A 22,380-nucleotide genomic window follows, 5' to 3' on the forward strand; every position below is an offset into this window, starting at 1 on the left:
CATTCCTCCTCAGTGAAATATACAGCCACATCTGCAAAGGTCACCTGCAATAGAAAATAGCCCTGATCCAGAGAGTGACTAAACAAAAGGGGAGTAAAACACATGGTGCATTGCAAATATTATTTCAACACTTCAGAATCCAGTCCAGGAAATAAACTTTAAATTCTGGAAGCAAGCAAAAAGCTACAGCCTTTGAGATCCAGTTTGTCTCGAATCCTTTCAATATAATATACAATATGATAAACAATTTAAGTCCAGAGATATTCTTCCATATCATCCAGCATTTCACAGATGGGGAAAGCAACACACATGTGGACAAGCAACACCAGAAGTGGGTCAAGATGGCCAAAGTTGTTAATGATAAAGATCACACAAGCGAGAAAGGGTACAGCATTTTGCTTTTGGCTCAGACTCCTGGCAAGGGCAAGACCCTGCCCCCTTCTCTCCTCCCCTCTCCCCTCTTTTGCATTGATGGGCTGTAGACTCTTTTGAACCTGGAATGCACTTTGCAGCAACTGAACTGACCTGAGGAGAAAGGAGGAAATGGGAGGAGGAGAGTGAAATAGGACATTTCCTAAGCCCCTGAAAAAATGAGGAGACAGAGGATTAACCAGGACTCTCTCTGCCAAACTGGGACAGTATCTTCTTCCCTTGCTTTCATGATCCAGCCCAGACACAGATGAAAATAACAGTCAGGATGGCAACTTACCAAAGAGCTGTTAACCCTCAGCAGCCTCTTTCTGTTGTAGCCCAGCTCCATCTGCTTGGCCTTTGTGTTGGCCATCAGGTGGGCAGGGGGATCCTGGTGGCCCTGCACTTTGGTCACTTCCAGCAAACAATGTCCCAACGCTGTGTACAAGGGGATCGCGATGAAGTTCCTGAGAAAAGAGACCAGGGTAAGGCTTGGTTTAGCAAGAAACCCTGCAGCAGTCAAAGACACAGAGAACAGCATCCTGCTGATGACATACGCAGGTAACATATGCCTCCTTTGGGCCGATGTAGAGGTGGGCATCCCCTTCCTCCCTCTGCACCAAACAAACCCCCCTGGACCTAGCACAGACTCACTGCAGCTCCCCTACACAACACTTACTCCATGCCTTGTGAGAGTAGCTGGGGATCAGGGGATGGGGGATTGGAAAGGGTCCTGACTATTTCCTCATAGCTGGATGTGAAATGAGTGCATTATCTGCTGAAACCTGCAGAGGTCCACAATGCCCTCAGAGGAAGATTTCTTCATTTTGCTCTGACTACAGAAACACAGCTGGATGCTTCTCTAATACCTCACACCAACACTCTCACCAGGCATGGAATGGCCATGCGGGATGCCTTCCACAACTGTATGGTAGGACCTGGGTCAGTGAATGGCCAGTTGTAGTCTGATTCCACTCGGAGCAACACTGGAGCATAGAGGGTTGTGCTGGGTCAGGCTGTCTGGCCTGGTGGTTCCTCATTCTCCCAGTGGCCAAACCAGCAGAACTCTCTATGCTCCAGTGTTTCTCTGGGTGGAATGGGTCTACAAATGGCCCTTCTCCAGGGAGGCCCCCAGTCAAGAAGGGCAGGAAAGGAGCTCTCTCTTCTCAGGTTGCTCCCCTTCTGTGGGATGCAGCCCTTCTCCCAGGGTCAGGGGATTGAGCTGATGGAAAGGGAGCACCCAATTCCCATGGCAGCCTTCTGCACGCAGAGAAGTCACAATTCTGATAGTGTCTTTGCCCATGTGGAGAGTGCCCATTTTCCACACTGTTGCCTGTCCATCTTGTCTTGGGAATATCCTGTTCCAGCCACATGCAGACCTAAATCCTAGCCTGTATCCTATGCCTAGTCCTGATCAGAGTAGAATCACTGAATCATTTGGATTTATCTATATGTTAACTCACCAGTCACTTATGGTTTCAGTGGGTCTGCTCTCTAGGGTTAACCAACAGGATTCAGGACTCCTCAGATTTTTAAATGCAGGAATGCAAATTTTTCATGCTATGTCATCATGACTGATGAGAATTTGACTTCTCTTTCACACAGAGGAGGAGGGGAAGGCCTGCTTTATGTCCCAGGTGGAGAAGCTCTAGCTCTAGGGCTGGATGAGTCATGAATTACTTTACAGATGTAATCCATGCCCTCCCATCATCATGGCCTCCTTCCCATTTAGACACTGGCCAAAATAATTATTTCATTTTTGCAGATGAGCCTATTTTTCTAAGCTTAACTGCTGTGTTTGTCTATGTCAGTCATAGCAGGAGCATGAAGTATGAACCTCCTCCCTTTTCTTGCTAAAGCCACATAGAAATTGAGGCATGTACATTTGTGTGCATTGTTTCTGAATGGATCTATTGTTAAAATCACAATTTCTTCATTTTTCCTTGAATATTTTTTAAAAAGATGCACACTGCTGAATACGTTGCACTTGATATAACAAATATCTATAAATGTATAGCTTTATGACTTGAATATTGCACCCTGGATTATGCTCATTTGGGGTAAGTGAAGACGTATATAAATTCATCTTATAAACCCAGTGAAACTAATATCTCACAAAGTTCTAGTAAACAAGACATACACACAGTCCCCATAAAAAGGACTCACTGGCGCACTGTGTGTCTGAGGTCTGGAAATCTCCCTTCCACCTTCTGGGAAGACAATGCTGTTAGAGAGCGAATTTGGGGCTTTATGCCTGCAAAGCATGGGCTCAGTCTCTCAGCTGCAACATTTCCATACAATCCTGGACTGAAGCATTTAAACAAAGGTCCTCTTCCAGCTCCAGGAATAAAGGCCTACCTTCAGTACAAAGACCCTGATTCCTGCAGCCCCAGAAAGGCCTCTTCTGCAGTCCTTTATGGCCGGAGCTTCCCTGGGTCAGAGGCCGTCTCCTCAGCCGTATAGAAGGGTTGCTCTGAGTGCGAAGGAGGAGGAGGTCCACAGGGCTGAGGGAGGGAAGGCAATGGGGAAAGGTCAGTGCCAATGGCCATGGAGGGAAGAAGGTGACAATGCCTAGGAAACTCCTCTGAGTCCCAGCCATTCTAGGAATGAGAGGCAGGAGTGAGTCCAGGGGGCTGAGGGGGTCTCCTTTCCCAAAGGGGGAGGCAAGGACCGGTGGGACCCTCCCCAGCTAGGGCCCAAAGGGAGGGTCTCTGTCCCAACTCTCTCTTCCAGTCCCCAAAGCCCAGCCTCCCCACTGGCCCTGGGTCCCCAGAACATTATTCCCCACAGTCCCAAGCAGCACAAAATGGCCACCAGAACACAAAATGGCCGCCTCTGCCTCAGCGCTTGGCAGTTGGCAGTTTGAGGCCTTCTGGGAACCCAAAATGGAGGATGAAAGGGCCTCAAAGTCGGAAGGGCCCCAAACAGGATTTCTGATCCTAAAGAAAGGTTTTCCTGATCGCACCCGATGGCTGTGAGAACACAAAAAGTCCCCAAACAGTCCCTTATCCTTGTTTGTTTGTTTATATGTTTGCTTGTTTGTTTCATTCTTGATAATATGAGATGGTCTGGTCTTCCTTCTTGCCTGAAAATCTCTTAATAAGGAAAATGGGGAGACATTTAAAACCTCCCAAAGGAGCTCCTTTTGGCCTTTTTTGGGGAACAAGCCTCCTCTTAGAAGCCAAAGACCGATGTTTGTGAAGAAGAAGAATAAGGCTTGTATTAAAACTATCCTCCCCATTTCTGATCCCTTTTAAAACCCTTGTTCCCCAGAAGAAGCAGAGCTGTGTAATAAGAAAACCTCTCAGAAAACATACACACAAAAGACACACAAAGAGACACACTTCCTTCCTTTTGGCCCAAACAGCCTGGCCTCCTTCTGACTCTGGAGCCTCAGGAGAGAAAGAGAGGCCTCTGTTCAACTGAGGACTCAGAGAAAGTTCCAGAACAATATTCCCCTCAGTCACAAGCAGCACAAAATGGCTGCCAGAACACAAGGAGGCTGGGAGTGAGACTCCAGCAAATCAGGGCCAAGGATGGTGGGAGGGAACGGGACTCCAGCCAATCAGGGCCAGGGATGGTGGGAGGGACTGGGATTCCAGCCAATCAGGGCCAGGGATGGTGGGAGGGACTGGGATTCCAGCCAATCAGGGCCAGGGATGGTGAGAGGGACTGGGATTCCAGCCAATCAGGGCCAGGGATGGTGGGAGGGACTGGGATTCCAGCCAATCAGGGCCAGGGATGGTGGGAGGGACTGGGATTCCAGCCAATCAGGGCCAGGGATGGTGGGAGGGACTGGGATTCCAGCCAATCAGGCCCAGGGATGGTGGGAGGGACTGGGATTCCAGCCAATCAGGCCCAGGGATGGTGGGAGGGACTGGGATTCCAGCCAATCAGGGCCAGGGATGGTGGGAGGGACTGGGATTCCAGCGAATCAGGGCCAGGGATGGTGGGGGGGGACTGGGATTCCAGCCAATCAGGGCCAGGGATGGTGGGGGGGACTGGGATTCCAGCCAATCAGGGCCAGGGATGGTGGGGGGGGGGACTGGGATTCCAGCCAATCAGGGCCAGGGATGGTGGGGAGGGACTGGGATTCCAGCCAATCAGGGCCAGGGATGGTGGGGGGGGGACTGGGATTCCAGCCAATCAGGGCCAGGGATGGTGGGGGGGGGACTGGGATTCCAGCCAATCAGGGCCAGGGATGGTGGGGGGGGACTGGGATTCCAGCCAATCAGGGCCAGGGATGGTGGGGGGGGACTGGGATTCCAGCCAATCAGGGCCAGGGATGGTGGGGGGGGACTGGGATTCCAGCCAATCAGGGCCAGGGATGGTGGGGGGGGGACTGGGATTCCAGCCAATCAGGGCCAGGGATGGTGGGAGGGACTGGGATTCCAGCCAATGGCAGCCCTCAGAGTGTCCTCAGGAGGTGATGAAGTGTAAAATACATATCATAAAAACTTCACAAAGTATAAACATTCCAATTCTAGTAATCTCAGGGCAGTTATGCTCTTATGACTGGAAGAAAACATATACACAATTGTAATTACATATACATGCGGATGTTGACCAGAACGTGGGAGGTGTATACATCCAGACTAATATGGCTATGTCTTTGAATTATATTTATAGGAGCTTTTATTTGGTCCTGTCCTCCATACTGAGGTGCCCTGTCCTCCTTTTATGACATCTGGTCACCCTGCCCTTCATGTGCTCATTCACCACTTACTTTCAGCAGTTGAGATAAAGTGCATGTTATCACTTCCAAGGACCTGGTATTTCCCCCTTGTGACCCTCCCTGGTTTCATTTATGGCTATGCAGATTCACTTTTGTCTTCTTGTTGTTTGTCTTCAAGATACTGCTACTTATGGCAACCCAAAGGCAGGGTGACCAGATGTCCTCACAGGACAAGGTGCTGCAAAATGCAAGACATTCAAGAAAAAATGTAAGGGCATTACCAAATAGAAGCTCAAAACGTTCATATATGTGTCAATTCGTGCTTCTTAGTCATGCTATAAATGGAGGATGTTTTGAAATTCCTCCTGGACAGAAGAAGGTTGGAATGTAGGACCTGTCCTGTGAAAGGAGGAGGCCTGGTCACCCTGGCCTTCAAGTTGTTTTAACTTTGGGCTACCCTAAGGTGAACGTTGGCAAGTTTCTGCCATTGCCATCCTCTGAGGCAGAGAGAGCCACTTGCCCAAGGTTGCCCAGAGGATTTGAACTCTCAAACCACTACACCACACTGTCCCAGTGTGTAATACAACTCTTTAGAGCATGGAAGAGGGTGGGTTGTGCATGCAAGTGCTATCCTGTTTAAGAATTCACTTGAAGTTATACACACACACACACACACACACAGGTGCATCCATGTGCATTCATATGTACCCCCATATTTCTTCATCTGTTGTTGTCCATTGTTCTGGTCCGTTGTTCCAGGTGATGCTGGAGAAGAGGCCCTGCCTCCAGCGGAACCAGAGGCTGCAGGCGATGAGGAGAGGGACTCCTTGCCCAATGCATCGCTCACCTGGAGGGCCAGCACCAGGAAGGCCAGTCCCCCCACCTTCACAAAGGCCCCATTCCCACTCCCTCATTTGCCCTGGATAGAACTGGGCAGATCCGGGTGCCCCCATATGGAATCTTCCCGGAAACAAGTTCCTACTACCCTTGACCTCAATCGGGGCAATCTACCCCCTGAACTTGACCCGATCATGACCGGGGTTGAGTTCATATTTGCTGTCAGCAGGGAAGAGTCAGTTGTTTCCAAAAAGAAAGGGTCCATAGTCCACTTTCAGAAAAACCGTGCTAAGGGGGATTTGCCCTGGATCTCTTGCGCAAGCCCCTGATCGAATTGTGTTAAAATCAGCGCGACTGTAAACTTCCAACTTTTAAACTGGTTTGGGAACCGGGGTAAAATGTAGTCTGAATGGCCCCTACATTTAAGGGTGAAGGTAGCAAGAAACAACAAGCAAAGTCTAAACACTTCCTTTGACCAGTGCAGAGTTGGAGCGTGTCGCCACCCTCGTACTGTCAATGGCTCACCTGCAGCAAGACCAGGAGCAGCAGAGAACGTGGCTATACAACTCCGTGTGTGGCGCTCCCCACAACAATGATGTGGGTCTTCCTTTTTTTACTTTCAAAAATGTTTATTACACTGAGATATTCCCATGATAGTATTTAAATTACCAAATATCGACCAAACATTAACTATTAATTTAACGGAGTGTTATCACCCGTTTCTTCAAATGTTTTAAGACAACTCCATTCCATTTCTAAATATCCTTTTGATCTCCCTCTTAGTAAGGCAGATACTATATCCATATTTCTAGCTTCATGTATCTTAATCAACCAATCTTCAATAGAAGGATTAATTGCAGATTTCCAAACTTGAGCAAATAAGATCCTTGCACATGAGACCATATATAAAACAATTCTATTGTATTTTACTGACTTTATGTTGTGTGTCATGTTTAGTAAAAATAAATGTGGTTCAAAGGGAATATTTATATCAAGAACGTTTTGGATGGATCCATGAATCCTTTGCCAGAATCCTTTAGCTTTAATGCATGTCCACCAATATGAAAGAAGTTTCCCTCGGGTTCCCAGCATTTCCAGCACTTAGTATTGACAGTTTTGTATATCTAGTGGGTTTTTGGGGGGTTAGATACCACCTGTATAACATTTTGATATCATTTTCTTTATAGTTTTGGCACAGAGTGAATTTATTTGTCCCTTTCCATGATTTTCCCCATTCCTCTATAGTTATAGTTTTATTTATATCACGTGCCCATCTTACCATGCTGTGTTTAATAATTTCATCTTCTAGATCTTTCTTTTACAGTCCGTCCTCGCCTTACGCGGGGGATCCGTTCCGGATCCCTCCGCGTAAGGCGAATTCCGCCTATGCTCGAGCCCCGTTGGAAACAATGGGGCTTGTGTGTGGTGGCACGGCGGTGCGGGCGCGCGCAGGGCGCAATGGACGTGCACGCCCATTCAATTGAATGGGACGCGCCGCCCCGTCTGCCCCGCGCGTGCCCCGCAGCTTGAGCGCGTATGCTCAAGGCCGCGTATGGCGCGCCTGCGTATGGCGTGGGCGCACTGTAATAGTTTTTAACATTTGGATATGTGTTTACTTTTTTGGTCCATCATAATTTTATCTATTTCATTGTTATCCATCGTTAACTCAGGAGCTTTATTATCTGCCTTAAAACGATTGTTTAATTAGTTGTATAAAAACCAATCCTTCATGTTTCCTCTTCCATTAACTTCTTCCATAGATTTCATATTGTATTTTCCTTCTGGTGTTTTGTTTATTAAATCTCCATATCTTAGCCATGAAGTATCTTTGTCCTTTGTTCTATTGTAATAGGCTTCTTGCAGTGACACCCAAAATTGATGTCTTATTTTATACCATACTTTAAGCAATGATCTTCTTATAACATGATGGTTAAAAGCATTATTATATTTTGGTTTTGTATACCACATATATGCATGGATACCAGTATTCAGGTTAGCTTTTTCTATATTCAATAAATTCTTGTTTTCTAATTTGAACCATTCTTCTAACCATTTGAAACAAGCTGCATAATAATACAGCTTAAAGTTTGGTATGTTACATCCCACCTTGAAGCAAAGATCATTTACTAAGGCAACCATAACAGTTTCGACTCCGTATCCCATCCTGAGGCCAGTTTGAAATAGGTCCAGATAATCTGTTTCATCCAAGACCGCTTGGAGATGAAGAGCAACTGCCCTCAAAATTATGTTGGTTAGAAATGGAAGATGGGAGACCGGTCTGTAATTGTTCATGTCCAAGGGATCTAGGGAGGGCTTTTCCATAAACGGCCGTAGCACCGCTTCTTTTAAGCATGATGGAAAATAGCCCTAACTAAGAGATGCATATATGATATATCTCAGGTGATATAAAAAGGGCAAGGGTCGGGAGGGCAAGTCCTCCTCTTCACATTTCCAAGGAGCTTGTCCACATCATCAGTACTCAGATTCAAATTGATCCAGTATGATCTTACTCATGGACACCTCACTTATAGCCTCCACAATAATGCTGACGCCCAATTTGGCTCTTATCTGAGAGACATTATCTGTGAAATAGTCATTTAAAGTATCATAGTTAGCTGTGGAAGGCTCTAATAATGGGTTCCAGGAGTAAGGTGCCTGAAATAGGTCCCAGATCCCCCCCCCCCCCGACTTCAGCAGTCCCTTTATGCTTCTCTTCCCTTGGCACTTTCATTCCTTTCAGATGCCCCAACGACCCCTTCTCAGCATGCACAGGGATCGTAAGGCCTTTGCTGCTGCTGCTGTTTATTCCATTGTCGGCCTTTGGAAGAAGGGAAGGACTACGGCCTTTTTTCCTTCCTTCCGGAATGGAGCCCAAGCTGCGGAGCTGGACTCAGGAGGGAAAGGCTGGGAAGGCTCTGCTTTGTACATATAGCTCTGTCTCTCTGAGTATATATGTGTGTTTGCCTCTGTTTTTATGGCTGGGAATGGAGCTGAGGGCTGAGGAGAGAAGAAAGGGTACATTTTGTGCAAATGCAGAATTTCTGTACACCAATGAGTCCAGTGTGTTGAAACAACAAAAACTTTATTTCAAACACATAATCAGAAATTCAGTCTTTAAGTCAGAGCTGCCCTCCCCAAACCAAACATTAAAACCCCAAAACCTAAAACATCACACCCGTCCAAACCTGGCCCCCACTTCCAATTCCCACAGATCTATGTCCCACAGATAACAAGGCCCCCTTTGCCATTCTCACAAACTAGCCCTTTCTGTTAATACCTGTCCCCAACTTTCTTCAGCCAACATCGAACAAATTCCAAATGCTATCATTCCCATAACTATTCTAACCAGCTATAGCCAATCCCACCCCTCTGTTTAACTAACCTATTCCACCACCATGATCCCCACTCAAATTTATAAACGAAAGCAATAATCTATAATAAAGGCAATTAAAACCTCAAAATAACAAAATATAATTGAAAAACATAAACAGGCAGATGGACACACAAACCTAACACACGGAATCACAAGGGCTTTTTCTTATCACCACAAGATTTAAAATATATTCTTTGTTTTGCTTCTTGATAAATATAATGTTAGTTCATTTCTGGAATTTGTGTGGCTTCTCTCCTGTGTGGAGTCTCTGATGTCTCACTAGGTGTGACTTTGAAGAAAAACATTTCCCACAATGCTGGCATTTGTGTGGTTTCTCTCCTGTGTGGACTCTCTGATGTGCCAATAGGTATGACGTGGAAGAAAAACATTTCCCACAATCCTGGCATTTGTTTGGGTTCTCTCCTGTGTGGACTCTCTGATGTGCCAATAGGTATGACTTGGAAGAAAAACATTTCCCACAATCCTGGCATTTGTATGGCTTCTCTCCTGTGTGGACTCTCTGATGTACCAATAGGTATGACGTGGAAGAAAAACATTTCCCACAATCCTGGCATTTGTTTGGGTTCTCTCCTGTGTGGACTCTCTGATGTATCACTAGGTGTGCATTTGAAGAAAAACATTTTCCACAATGCTGGCATCTATGTGACTTCTTTCTTGTGTGGACTCTCTCATGCCTGACAAATTCTTCTGTAAAGGAGGACAATGACAGACAAGACTGAATCTCAGTTTTAAGAGAGGAAAGTGTTACTCCAAGATTTCCCACAATGCTGGCATTTGTTTGGGTTCTCTCCTGTGTGGGCTCTCTGATGTGCCAATAGGTATGACTTGGAAGAAAAACATTTCCAACAACGCTGGCATTTGTATGGCTTCTCTCCTGTGTGGACTCTCTCATGTGCCAATAGGTGTGACTTCCGAGAAAAACATTTCCCACAATGCTGGCATTTGTATGGCTTCTCTCCTGTGTGGAGTCTCTGATGTGTCACTAGGTGTGACTTTGAAACAAAACCTTTCCCACAATGCTGGCATTTGTATGGCTTCTCTCCTGTGTGGACTCTCTCATGTGCCAATAGGTATGACTTGGAAGAAAAACATTTCCAACAACGCTGGCATTTGTATGGCTTCTCTCCTGTGTGGACTCTCTCATGTGCCAATAGGTGTGACTTCCAAGAAAAACATTTCCCACAATGCTGGCATTTGTATGGCTTCTCTCCTGTGTGGAGTCTCTGATGTGTCACTAGGTGTGACTTTGAAACAAAACCTTTCCCACAATGCTGGCATTTGTATGGCTTCTCTCCTGTGTGGACTCTCTCATGTGCCAATAGGTGTGACTTCCGAGAAAAACATTTCCCACAATGCTGGCATTTGTATGGCTTCTCTCCTGTGTGGACTCTCTCATGTGCCAATAGGTGTGACTTCTGAGAAAAACCTTTCCCACAATGCTGGCATTTGTATGGCTTCTCTCCTGTGTGGACTCTCTGATGCATCACTAGGTTTGACTTCCAAGAAAAACATTTCCCGCAATGCTGGCATTTGTATGGATTCTCTCTTGTGTGGACTCTCTGATGCCTGACAAATTCTTCTGTAAAGGAGGACAATGACAGACAAGACTGAATCTCAGTGTTAAGAAAGGAAAGGGTTACCCCAAGATTTAGCCCCACATTCATCCCTCCCTATTTGAGGTTAAATTAATAATGTTGGTGTGAGTGACCTGAGCATGACACTGTTCTGGATGCCCCAAATCCATATAATGACTGTATCCTTATTCAGAGCTACCAAAGAAGAAATTGAAGGGGAACTGTCATGAGGAAATCAGTAGAAGCAGATAATCAGGCAGTTGAAAAATATTCCAATATATATATGTAAAAATACTTTGATTGAAAAGTGGCATCATTTCCTGTGAGACTGCCATAGAGTGTTGAGTCAGAGCACATGGCATGATGCAAGCTAACTGCAGAGGATGCTTCATGCTGTGTGGCACCAGGAGATGCCTCACAACCAATACAGTATACAGCTCACATGTGGATTGATGTGGGTTGGAGTTGTGTGTACAAGAGATTGTGAAGTATAGGAAGGGCAATGAATTCAGCTTCCTTACCCACATAGGTCACATTTTTGTAATTCTCCATCATCACATAATTGTACATAAGTCTCTGCTTCTTTGTCAATAGTTTCCATTCATCCTCAGTGAAATATACCGCCACATCTGCAAAGGTCACCTGCAACAGAAAATAGCCCTCATTCAGAGAATGACTAAAAAAAAAAAAAAGGGGGGGGGGAGCACATGAAGCATCCCAAAAATTATTTGATCACCTAAGAATTTAGTCCAGGAAATAAACTTTAAATTCTGTCAGCAAGAAAAAAGCTACTGCCTTTGAAATCCAGTTTGTCTCAAATTCTTTCAATATAATATACAATATATTAATCAATATAATTTAGGCCATGGCTGGGATATTGATGATGGATTAGGATACTGACTGTCCCAACACATACAGTACATTTAGCCACCAAAGATTATAGTGGATTTAGCAATTTGTTGCCAAATTTCAGAGGCAAATGTAATGTTTAAAAAGCAGTTCTGGGGAGCACTGTGGGCTTGAGGGCCATGGGGCCACCCCCACTTTATATCCAGTGATATTCTCCCATATCACCCAATGTTTCACAGCTGGGAAAAACAAGACACATGTGGAAAAGGAAAACCAGAAAGTGGTGAAGATGGTCAAAGTTGTTTATGAGGAAGATCCCACAAGCGGGAAAGGGCACAGCAGTTTGCTTTTGCCTCAGACTCCTAGCAAAGGAAAGTCCCTGACCCTTTCTGTCTTCTCCTCTCCCCACTTTTGAGTGGATGGGGTGCAAACTCCTTTGCACACTTTATGCAGAAATTGAAGTGACTGAAGACGGGGGAAAGTAGTAATAGGAGACAGAAACCAGAACATTTGAAAAGCCCCTGAAAAAGTGGGGTGACAGAGGATTAACCAGGACTGTCTCTGCCAAACTCCAACAGTATTTTATTTGCTTCCTTTCATAAATTGGCCCAGCAGTGACACAGATGACGCTAATAGGATAGTGACTCACCAAAGAGTTGTTGTTCCTGGGCAGCCTCTTTCTGTTGCAGCCCAACTTCTTCCGCTTGGCCTCTGTGTCGGCCATCAGGTGGGCAGGGGTCCTGGTGGTCTTGCACTTGGGTCACTTCCAGCAAGAGAGGCCCCAAAGCTGTGTCCAAGGGGGCCGAGATGAAGTTCCTGAGAAAAGAGACCAGAGATTCAAAAAAGGACGCAAATTGGATCTCCTATAAAGAATCAATGCAAACAGATAGAACTGGTTATAGAATAAAGACACGAGAAGATCCTAATGATCTTCTCGTGTCTTGTTCTTTCATGGTTCTTTGGCAGACAATTAAAAAAGCTCTTCCTAATGGATAAAAAACAATACGGTATTTGCAAATCAGACTCTGATCTAGAACAGGAAATAATTCCTTTAAAAGAAATAAACAGTTTACTTTTCTGTCTAATTCTTATTTTTGTTCTTCTTGTTTGTTTGTATGTTTGTTTGTTGCATTCTTGGTAATATGAGATGGTCTGGTCTGCCTCCTTCCTTCTTGCCTGAAAATCTCTTAATAAGAAAAGTCAGAAGACTTTTAAAACCTCCCAAAGGAGCTCCTTTTGGCCTTTTTTGGGGGGCAAGCCTCCTCTTAGGAGCCAAAGCCAGATTTGTGAAGAAGAAGAATAAGGCTTGTATGAAAACCATGCTCCCCATTTCTGTATAAAAAAACCCTCTCAGGAAAGAGACACAAAAGACACACCAAGAAACACACTGACTCCCTTTTGGCCCAAGGAGCCTGGCCTCCTTCTGGCTCTGAAGTCTCAGGGAGAGAAAGAGGAGTCTCTCAGTTCAACTGAGGAGGCCTCAGAGAAGGTTCTGGAAGATTATTCCCCACAGTCAGAAGAAGCACAAAATGGCTGCCAGAAGACAAAATGGCCGCCAGAAAACAAAATGGCTGCCGGAACAGAAACAGGATGCCTCTGCCTCAGAATGAACGTGGGGGTGTGGCATTAATGATGATTAAGGTCTGATGGCAGCTCCATCCTCACCCCCCCCCCCAGGCCTGATAATATAATCATCATCATCATCATCATCTTTGCTACAGTGTCAGAGCCACCATTAAAAGCATTGAAATCCCCTTTGGGGAGTCCCACTCTCCCACCTTCAGAGAGAGTGGGCCTTGCCTAGAAGGACTGCTGGGCCTCATTCCTCCCAACCTTAATGGCAGTGGACAAAGAGAAGCACCAGCAGTAGACACAAGCCAGGCCCAGCCAGACCTCAGCACAGCAGTGAAGCCTAGTGGTTCCAGGCCTTGTCCCTCTGCTGTCACTTCACTCACCTCACTCCTTCCTCCCTCTCTGTCTGTCTCTTTCTCTCTCTTACACTCTGCTCCTCTCTCCTTCCTTCCTTCCTTCCTCCCTCTCTGTCTGTCTCTTTCTCTCTCTTACACTCTGCTCCTCTCTCCTCCTTCCTTCCTTCCTCCCTCTCTGTCTGTCTCTTTCTCTCTCTTACACTCTGCTCCTCTCTCCTTCCTTCCTTCCTTCCTCCCTCTCTGTCTGTCTCTTTCTCTCTCTTACACTCTGCTCCTCTCTCCTTCCTTCCTTCCTTCCTTCCTTCCTTCCTTCCTCTCCCTCCCTCTCTGTCTGTCTCTTTCTCTCTCTTACACTCTGCTCCTCTCTCCTCCTTCCTTCCTCCCTCCCTCTCTGCCTGTCTCTTTCTCCCTCTGACACTGCTTCTCTCCTCAGTCACTCTTCCGTGCGCAGAGCTAAATAGAGAAGCAGAAGCTCCTCCTCTTCTTGAAGCTGGCCAATGGGGGCAGAGCAGCTGGAAAACCCCGCCCACTGCTCCAGACTCACATTTTGTGTTCTGGCGTCCATTTTGTGTTCTGGCAGCCATTTTGTGTGCTGCTTGTGACTGTGGGGAATGTTCCAGAACCTTCTCTCTGAGGCCTCAGTTGAACTGACCATTGGTTTCTCTTTCTCTCCCTGAGGCTTTAGAGTGATAAGGAGACCCAGCTCCTTGGGCCAAAAGGAAGGAAGTGTGTCTCTTTGTGTGTCTTTTGTGTGTCTTTTCAGATTTCAATCCTATATATTCATATTATCAGACATAACTCCATAGAGTGTTAGCCTTTTGGATGCCAGAAGGTTCCTCTCCTTCTTCAGAGCAAGAAGCAACACCTCAGCTGCCTTCTCAAGATAAAGCAAAAAGGCTTCCAAAAGAACTGAAGCCTTGGGCAATTCTCACTCTCTCAGCCTCAGAGGATAGCCATGGGAAACCCACTCTGAAGAAACCTGCCATGAAAAGCTCTTCAGAGACTCCCATAAGGTCACCATAAGACCTGGATACAACTGGAAGGCACACACACACCAGTCACAATATTGGGAAATAGGTGCAAGTCTTGCCCTTGGCAAGTCACACTCTCTCAGCCTCAGAGCACAGTAGTGACAAGAATTGCTCAGCCAAGGGTGCCCCCAGCTTTTCACACTGCAGCAGCCATGGAGCACTTGATGATGGAAAGGTCAACAGTGCCCCAGCCACCGGCCACTGCCTTCTTGGCAGAGGCAACGGTTGGGCAGAGGCTCAAGCCCATGGTGGCTCCCTTGATCCCAGCCATTAAGCCCTGAAGTTGATGGGAAGGTTAGGATTCATTTCTTCCCTGGAGAAGTCACACTCTCTCAGCCTCAGAGGAGGGCAGGGACAGACCTCCTCCCCAGACTAAATCTTGGAATGTAAGAATTGATCCAAGGACAGGATGGGCAGGAGACATCTGCCCCTTTTCTGGAGGGACTATTTCGGATCTAGGATCCATTTTAAGGCCACCAGGCTCAAATGTAAACACTGATCTCAGTCAGAGTCTTTGGTGAGGAGATAGGTTTGATCCTGCTATAAATCTGTGGATATAAGGATCCAGTAGTACCAGCGGATCTACATATGCACACGTTCAGAACAAGACTGCACCTGTCTATTCACAAGCAAGTCTCACTGAGGTCAGGACAAGCATGTTGTTGTTGTTGTTGTTGCAGTGTGCCTTGGCAAGATTTCTTCAGAGTGGTTTTGCCATCATATCCATCCACTGACGGCTGAGAGAGTGTGGCTTATTGCCCCAGTTCATCCACTGGGTTTATACAGCCAAGCCTGTACTCAAACCCTGGGCTCCAGAGTTACCCAGGACATGATTTGGTTTCCTGGAAATACAGTGCTCAGAGGAAGCCTTTTGGTGCTGGACTAGGACTCTGGAGACCAGAGTTCAGATCTCATTCGCTCAGCTTCAGAGGGTGGCAAAGGCAAAAAACCAAGGAGTCTTTAACAACGTGATTTCCAGAACTATATCTCTCAACATCCTCCCTCCTTCTAAGGATCTCTTTTTGCTGCCCTCCCTGCCAGGATCTCCCCCAACTCTAGAATGCTGTGTATTCCTGCATGGCAGAAGGAGGCTGGACTGGATGGCCCTTGGAGGTCTAGGACTCTGTGTATTCCTGCATGGCAGAAGGAGGCTGGACTGGATGGCCCTTGGGGGTCTAGGACTCTGTGTATTCCTGCATGGCAGAAGGAGGCTGGACTGGATGGCCCTTGGGGTCTGGGATTCTGTGTATTCCTGCATGGCAGAAGGAGGCTGGACTGGATGGCCCTTGGAGGTCTAGGATTCTGTGTATTCCTGCATGGCAGAAGGAGGCTGGACTGGATGGCCCTTGGGGGTTTAGGACTCTGTGTATTCCTGCATGGCAGAAGGAGGCTGGACTGGATGGCCCTTGGGGGTCTAGGATTCTGTGTATTCCTGCATGGCAGAAGGAGGCTGGACTGGATGGCCCTTCATGGTCTAGGATTCTGTGTATTCCTGCATGGCAGAAGGAGGCTGGACTGGATGGCCCTTGGGGGTCTAGGATTCTGTGTATTCCAGCATGGCAGAAGGAGGCTGGACTGGATGGCCCTTGGGGGTCTAGGATTCTGTGTATTCCTGCATGGCAGAAGGAGGCTGGACTGGATGGCCCTTGGGGGTCTAGGATTCTGTGTATTCCTGCATGGCAGAAGGAGGCTGGACTGGATGGCCCTTGGGGGTCTAGGATTCTGTGTATTCCTGCATGGCAGAAGGAGGCTGGACTGGATGGCCCTTGGGGGTCTAGGAGTCTGTATATTCCTGCATGGCAGAAGGAGGCTGGACTGGATGGCCCTTGGGGGTCTAGGAGTCTGTGTATTCCAGCATGGCAGAAGGAGGCTGGACTGGATGGCTCTTGGGGGATCATTTCCAAATCTAGGGCTCTCAGATTTTCTTCTCTTCCCATTTTATGGAGGTCAAATGACTTTGCTTCAAACTCAGTTGGCACTAATTAAAGCAGTGTGTCTTAACCCCATTTGGGACTTTCGGTCCTCGCCTTCCCCATTTCAGCCTCTCTAGACCAAAAGAACTCTGCAGAACTTAAAAGCCTCCATCTTTTTCTAGTCTCAGAAGTGGTTAATAAGGGAGGTCCTTTGCAGTCCAGGCCTCTGGCCACCCTTTTTGGGGTCCCTTCTGACTTTGCAGCCCTTTGATCTTGCATTAGGGATTCCCTAAAGGCCTCCACCTGCCAAGTGCTGAGCCAGAGGCAGCCATTTTGTGTTCTGGCGGCCATTTTCTGCTGCTTGTGACTGTGGGGAATAATATTCCAGAACCTTCTCTGAAGCCTCAGTTGAATAGAGCCTCCTCTTTCTCTCCTGAGGCTCCAGAGAGAGAAGGAGGCCAGGTTCCTTGGGCCAAAAGGGAGTCAGTGTGTTTCTTGGTGTGTCTTTTGTGTCTCTTTCCAGAGAGGGGTTTCTTATACAGAAATGGGGAGGATGGTTTTAATAGAAGCCATGTTATTCTTCACAAACATTGGGCTTTGGCTTCTAAGAGGAGGCCAAAAGTAGCACCTTTGGGAGGTTTTAAAAATCTCCTCCCTTTTCTTATTAAGGGACTTGCAGGCAAGAAGGAAGGAGGCAGACCAGACCATCTCATATTTCCAAGAATGAAACAAACAAACAAACAAACAAACAAACAAGAATAACAAAAAAAAAAAAAAAGGATTAGACAGAAAAACAAACTGCTTATCTTTTAAAAAGTAAAACCATATTAAAGGGTAAAAATCAGGCTTTGGTGCTTCTACACTTTTACAACTGACTCTGGCTGTATCTGTACTGAAGAAATAATTCAGTTTGAAATCGCTTTAGCTTTCCTGGCTCCATTCAGTGGAATCCTGGGATTTGTAGTTTGTTGCAGCACTAGAGCTCTATGGCAGAGAAGGCTAAGTGTCCCAAAGGAAAAAAACCCGGATTCCATAGCAATGAGAGGTTGAAGCAGTATCAAAGTGCCTTATTTCTGCAGGACCTGCTTTCCATTCTTCCCCTCAGTCTCTCTCTCTTCCCTGAAGGCCTCAAATTGCCAACTGCCAAGCGCTGACGAAGAGGCGGCCATTTTGTGTTCCAGCGGCCATTTTGTGCTGCTTGTGACTGTGGGGAATAATATTTTGGAACCTTCTCTGAGGCCTCAGTTGAACAGAGGCTTCTCTTTCTCTCCTGAGGCTCCAGAGTCAGAAGGAGGCCAGGCTCCTTGGGCAAAAAGGAAGAAAGTCTGTCTCTCTGTGTGTCTTTTCAGATAGCATTTTCTTATACAGCTCTCCTCCTACAGGGAAACATGGGTTTTAAAAGGGATCAGAAATGGGGAGGATATTTTTAATACAAGCCTTATTATTATCCTTCATAAACATTGGGCTTTGGCTTCTAAGAGGAGGCTTGTCCCCCCAAAAAGGCCAAAAGTAGCTCCTTTGGGAGGTTTTACAAGTCTCCCCAGTTTTCTTATTAAGAGATTGTTACTCATGAAGGAAGTTGACAAACCAGACCATCTCATATTACCAAGAATGAAACAAACAAACATCAACAAAAATAAGGATTAGACAGAAAAACAAAGTGCTTAGTTTTTGAAAGTAAAACCATTATTAAGAGGGGAAAAAGCAGACCTGGGTGCTTTGACCCTTTTACATCCAGCTCAGGCTGCATCTGCACTGCAGAAATATTCCAATTCGAAACTGTGTTAACTCTCCTGGCTCCATCCTGTGGAATCCTGGGATTTGTAGTTTGTTGCTGCACCAGACATCCAGAGCCACCGCAAGGCAAGGCTCTCCAGGGCTCTCTTGGCCCTCCTTTGCTTGCGAATACAGTGGGCCCCTGGTATACGTTCCGCCCCCCCCCCCCCACGTATACCAAAATCTGCGTATGCTCAAGTATGCACACCGACATTGGGAACAAAAGTCCCTCTCCTCTCCTCCCCAACTTTTCCCCTCCTTGCCGCCACCACTGGCACAAAAGGTGTGTTGGAGGCCAAGATAAATGAACAGGGATTGCAATCCTATATATACTTATCATCAGACATAACTCCAGAGAGTGTTTGCCTTTTGGATGCCACAAGGTTCCTCTCATTCTTCAGAGCAAGAAGCAACACTTCAGCTGCCTTCTAGAAGATAAAGCAAAAAGGCTTCCAAAAGGACTGAAGCCTTGGGCAAGTCTCACTCTCTCAGCCTCAGAGGATGGCCATGGGAAACCCACTCTGAAGAAACCTGCCAAGAAAACCCCTTCAGAGACTCCCATAAGGTCACCATAAGACCTGGAAACAACGGGAAGGCAGACACCAAGAACAACATCAGGAAATAGGGGCAAGCCTTGCCTTGGGCAAATGTAATGACTGGGCTTCATTCAATGGAGGTCTTCTTCAGGCAGAAAAGGGAGGTTTATGCAAATGCAGAATGACATCACTGCTACGGAAGGCTCTCTTGACCAATCAGAGAGCAAGATGAAGGTCCTTCTGGAAGCTTCCGTGAGAAGGAGATATAAGGCCTGAGAGACCAAGAGACAGTTGGGGGAATTGTGTCGGTTGGAGATCGAGAGAGAGAGTTAAAGAGCGGATCTTGGAAGTTAGTCTCAGAATTGGACACTTAGGTTTATTTATTATTTTAATAGCTTATATGAACTGAATATTATATACTTACAAATATTGTACCTGAAAGATTCTTAATATTTTGTAGGACTTATATTTCAGTTATATTTTGTTATTTATAATAAATACCTCCTTGGAGTATCTACTACTCGACGCTCCTTTTACACGTGTTTTGGTTCGGTTGATGCTTGGGAAGATCAGTAAAGAAGGAGAAATAAGGTTCCTTAACTGGTCCCAGTGTAGGTTAAGGGAAATCCGTTTATTATTCACTGGATGATGGCAGCGAGATTTAAGGAATTTAAGGGTCTGCTGGGCTGAGAGCTTTAATGTCTAAATGTCTAATTAACAATTTGTAATCCACTCTGAAAGCCTTGGAAAAGCCCATCTCACTCCAGAAAATAAAGGTACTTGAGGAGTTTGCACTCTACGTCTTTCTGTAATAATAGCTACAAAACTGATAATAGCATTTGGGACATTTAGTCTTTTAATAAAATATGGCAGATTTAAATGCTGCTTTAAAACCTCTTTCCATCTGCCAGCTTTGCGCTGGTTTTGGGTGGAAATGAGAAAGTGTTGGGAGGGAGGGACTGCCAACAGAATTAGGAGATGCATTGCAGGCTATGGGCAATTTGTGCCCAAGTAAGGCCCAAAAGATGCGGCAGCAATAGCCCAGTTTGAGAGCGCTTTAACTGCCCTTTCCCAGTGCGAGGGAATCCTGGGAATTGGAGTTTATTGTGGCCCCAGAGGTCTCTGACAGAGTAGGCTCAATGTCCCACAAAACTACATTTCCCAGAATTCCCTAGCACTGATCCAGGGCAGTTAAAGCGGTATCAGATTGGATTATTGCTGCAGTGTGTTTTGGACTTAAGTGAACCTTGGCAAGTCACACTCTCTCAGCCTCAGGGAAGGCAATGGCAAACCTCCTCTGAACAACTCTTGCCAAGGAAACCCCAGGAGAGGCTCCCCAGAAGTCAGCAATGACTTGGAGGCACACCACAAAAAACGGCAAAGCCTGAAGAAAGAGCCAGCGTGGTTTAGTGGATGGAGCATTGGACTATAACCCTGGAGACCAGAGTTCGAATGCCCTCTTGGCCATAGAAACCCACTGAGTGACCTTAGGCAAGAATTCACACTTTCTCAGCCTCAGAGGGAGGCCCTTGCAAAACCCCTTCTGAACAAATCATGCCAAGAAAAGCCTACGAAGAGCTTCCCTTAAGGTTGCCATAATGTCTAAATGTCTAATTAATAATTTGTAAGACTTTGAAAGCCTTTTAGCTGAATAGAGGGGTATAAAAACATTATTATTATTATTATTAAAAGCATGCAAAAGACTTCTCTTAGGGTTGCTATAAATCAGAAACAACTCAGAGGCACACAATGACAACAAGAGGAGTAACGCCACTTACAGGGCTTATCACCCTCACAAACCAGCCAGGGAGAAAGAAAGAAAGAAAGAAAGAAAGAAAGAAAGAAAGATATTGCCAATGTTTCTGGTCAAGAAGACATGGGAGTTGTAGTTCTCAATTCAGAGCTATTGGAGGGACCTTACTGCAGGGTATGTAGATTGTAGGAAATCCAGTCCAGGAAATGCATTTTAAATCCCATTGGCAAGAGAAAAGGCTACTACTGCCTTTCAGATCCAATTTGCCCCAAGTCCTTTATGAGGCCAGAAACCCCTTTGTTAGGAAGCGAACACTGAATATTTCAGGAAGGCTCTCTATCTCCCTCCAGGACCTCCTTCCTCTCTTCCCATCAGTCTCTCTCTCTCCCCTGAAGGACTCAAACTGACAACTGCCAAGCGCTGAGGAAGAGGCAGCCATTTTGTGTTCTGGCAGCCATTGGGATGCCATAACCCGGCTGCAGGCGTGCCAAACCCACTTTTGGGGTTGCTGGCACGGTCACGGTCCGGTTTCATGCCCAAAGCGGGTCTGCCCCGCCTGCAGCCACTTCTGCCCCCGCACACGCCTTCCTTATGGCCGCGGCTGCTCATGCAGCCAGGCGGCCACCCACTTCCGCGTCGGCCTCCTCCTCCTCTGCCTCCTCCTTCTCCTCCGCCCCCTGCACGCTCCCTCTGGCCACCAGCCACCCTTCTCCAGCCTCCTCCTCCCCCAGCACATCCCCCTGGCCTGCAGGGCTGTGCGCGGCTGGCTGGCTGGCCGGCCACCCACCTCCTCCTCTGCCTCCTCCGTGACCGTGCCGAGCAGTTGCCCAGGCGCAGCCGGCAGAAGCGCGCAATTGGCCCACTTGCCTGCCTGGGCCCTGGCCGCACGCCTGCCTCAAAAGGGAGCTGGTCCCTTTAAGGAGGCAGAGCCTCAGAAAGGGGGGGAGGAGGCGGAGCCACCCGCAGAGCTAATGAGGAGGACTTCCTCCTCCTCCTGCTGCTGGGGCTGAACAGCCCGCCCCTTCTCCAGGCCGGAGCCTGTGAGAGCTGGCAGGGGGCGGGGCTGTCCCAGCCCCAGTCTGCCCCCATTGGCCAGCCAGACTCAGGAGGAGGAGCTCCTCTTCTGTTGGGCTGGGCTGCAGCCAGAAAGGGCCATTTCCTTTGCCCTTTTTTGGCGCGGAGGAGGAGGAGGAGGATGAAGAGGAGGAGGAGGGGGAGGATGAAAAGGAGGAGGAGGATGAAGAGGGGGAGGGGGAGGGGGAGGTGAGTGGCCATGCTTTTTATTTTTTAAAGTGCATTTTTCCCAAGTGCCTTTTCTGTGTGTTTTTGGTGCTTGTAATGCTAACAAGTCTCCCTTGTTTTGTCAATGATAGTGTGGTGATGATGATGCAATAAGCCTCTGAAATATGCAAGAGGCCATGTTAAGTAAAGCCACGTGAAATGCCCAAATGTGCTGTTGTGTGTGTTTTGGAATGGAGGGGGGTGATTTGGCCTGAAAGGGGAGTACATTTCTGCCATCTGGCCTCCATTTTGATCATGCCTAAGAAACATGCATTTATATTAACATTTTTTTAAAAATCATCAATTTTTTTCACATGTCCTCCATTTTTTTTTTAAAAAAGTGTCCTACATTTGAAACTTCTGTCCTACATTTGTCCCGGTTTGGAAGTCTTGATTTATGGCAACCCTATTTCTGAGAGGTT

General features: G+C 46.8%; 1 protein-coding gene across 1 annotated transcript; it reads right to left on the reverse strand.

Annotated features, from left to right (window-relative positions):
• Positions 1-10,045: 10,045 nt before the first annotated feature.
• LOC149284969 (uncharacterized) lies at positions 10,046-14,970 on the reverse strand. The gene is made up of 3 exons (XM_089495903.1): positions 14,842-14,970; positions 11,413-11,533; positions 10,046-10,896 (listed from the first exon to the last, which is right to left on the reverse strand). Exons 1-3 carry the CDS (start codon positions 14,968-14,970, stop codon positions 10,046-10,048), a joined length of 1,101 nt encoding a protein of 366 aa, XP_089352029.1.
• Positions 14,971-22,380: the final 7,410 nt, after the last annotated feature.

The sequence above is a fragment of the Sceloporus occidentalis genome, unplaced genomic scaffold (genome assembly GCF_023333645.1).
Source record: "Sceloporus occidentalis isolate IW3139 unplaced genomic scaffold, rSceOcc1.0.p SCAF_86, whole genome shotgun sequence".
NCBI lineage: Eukaryota > Metazoa > Chordata > Lepidosauria > Squamata > Phrynosomatidae > Sceloporus > Sceloporus occidentalis.

Bases quoted from the DNA above. Each gene is read 5' to 3' on its own strand.
- LOC149284969 (XM_089495903.1), bottom strand. From the start codon at position 14,970: ATGGCTGGGATCAAGGGAGCCACCATGGGCTTGAGCCTCTGCCCAACC. The intron at 11,534-14,841 runs GTGTGAAAAGCT...TTTCTGTTGCAG, and splicing joins AGTGCTCCATGGCTGCTGCA to GTGACCTTTGCAGATGTGGC. The intron at 10,897-11,412 runs GTAAGGAAGCTG...CCTCCTTTACAG, and splicing joins CAAAAATGTGACCTATGTGG to AAGAATTTGTCAGGCATCAG.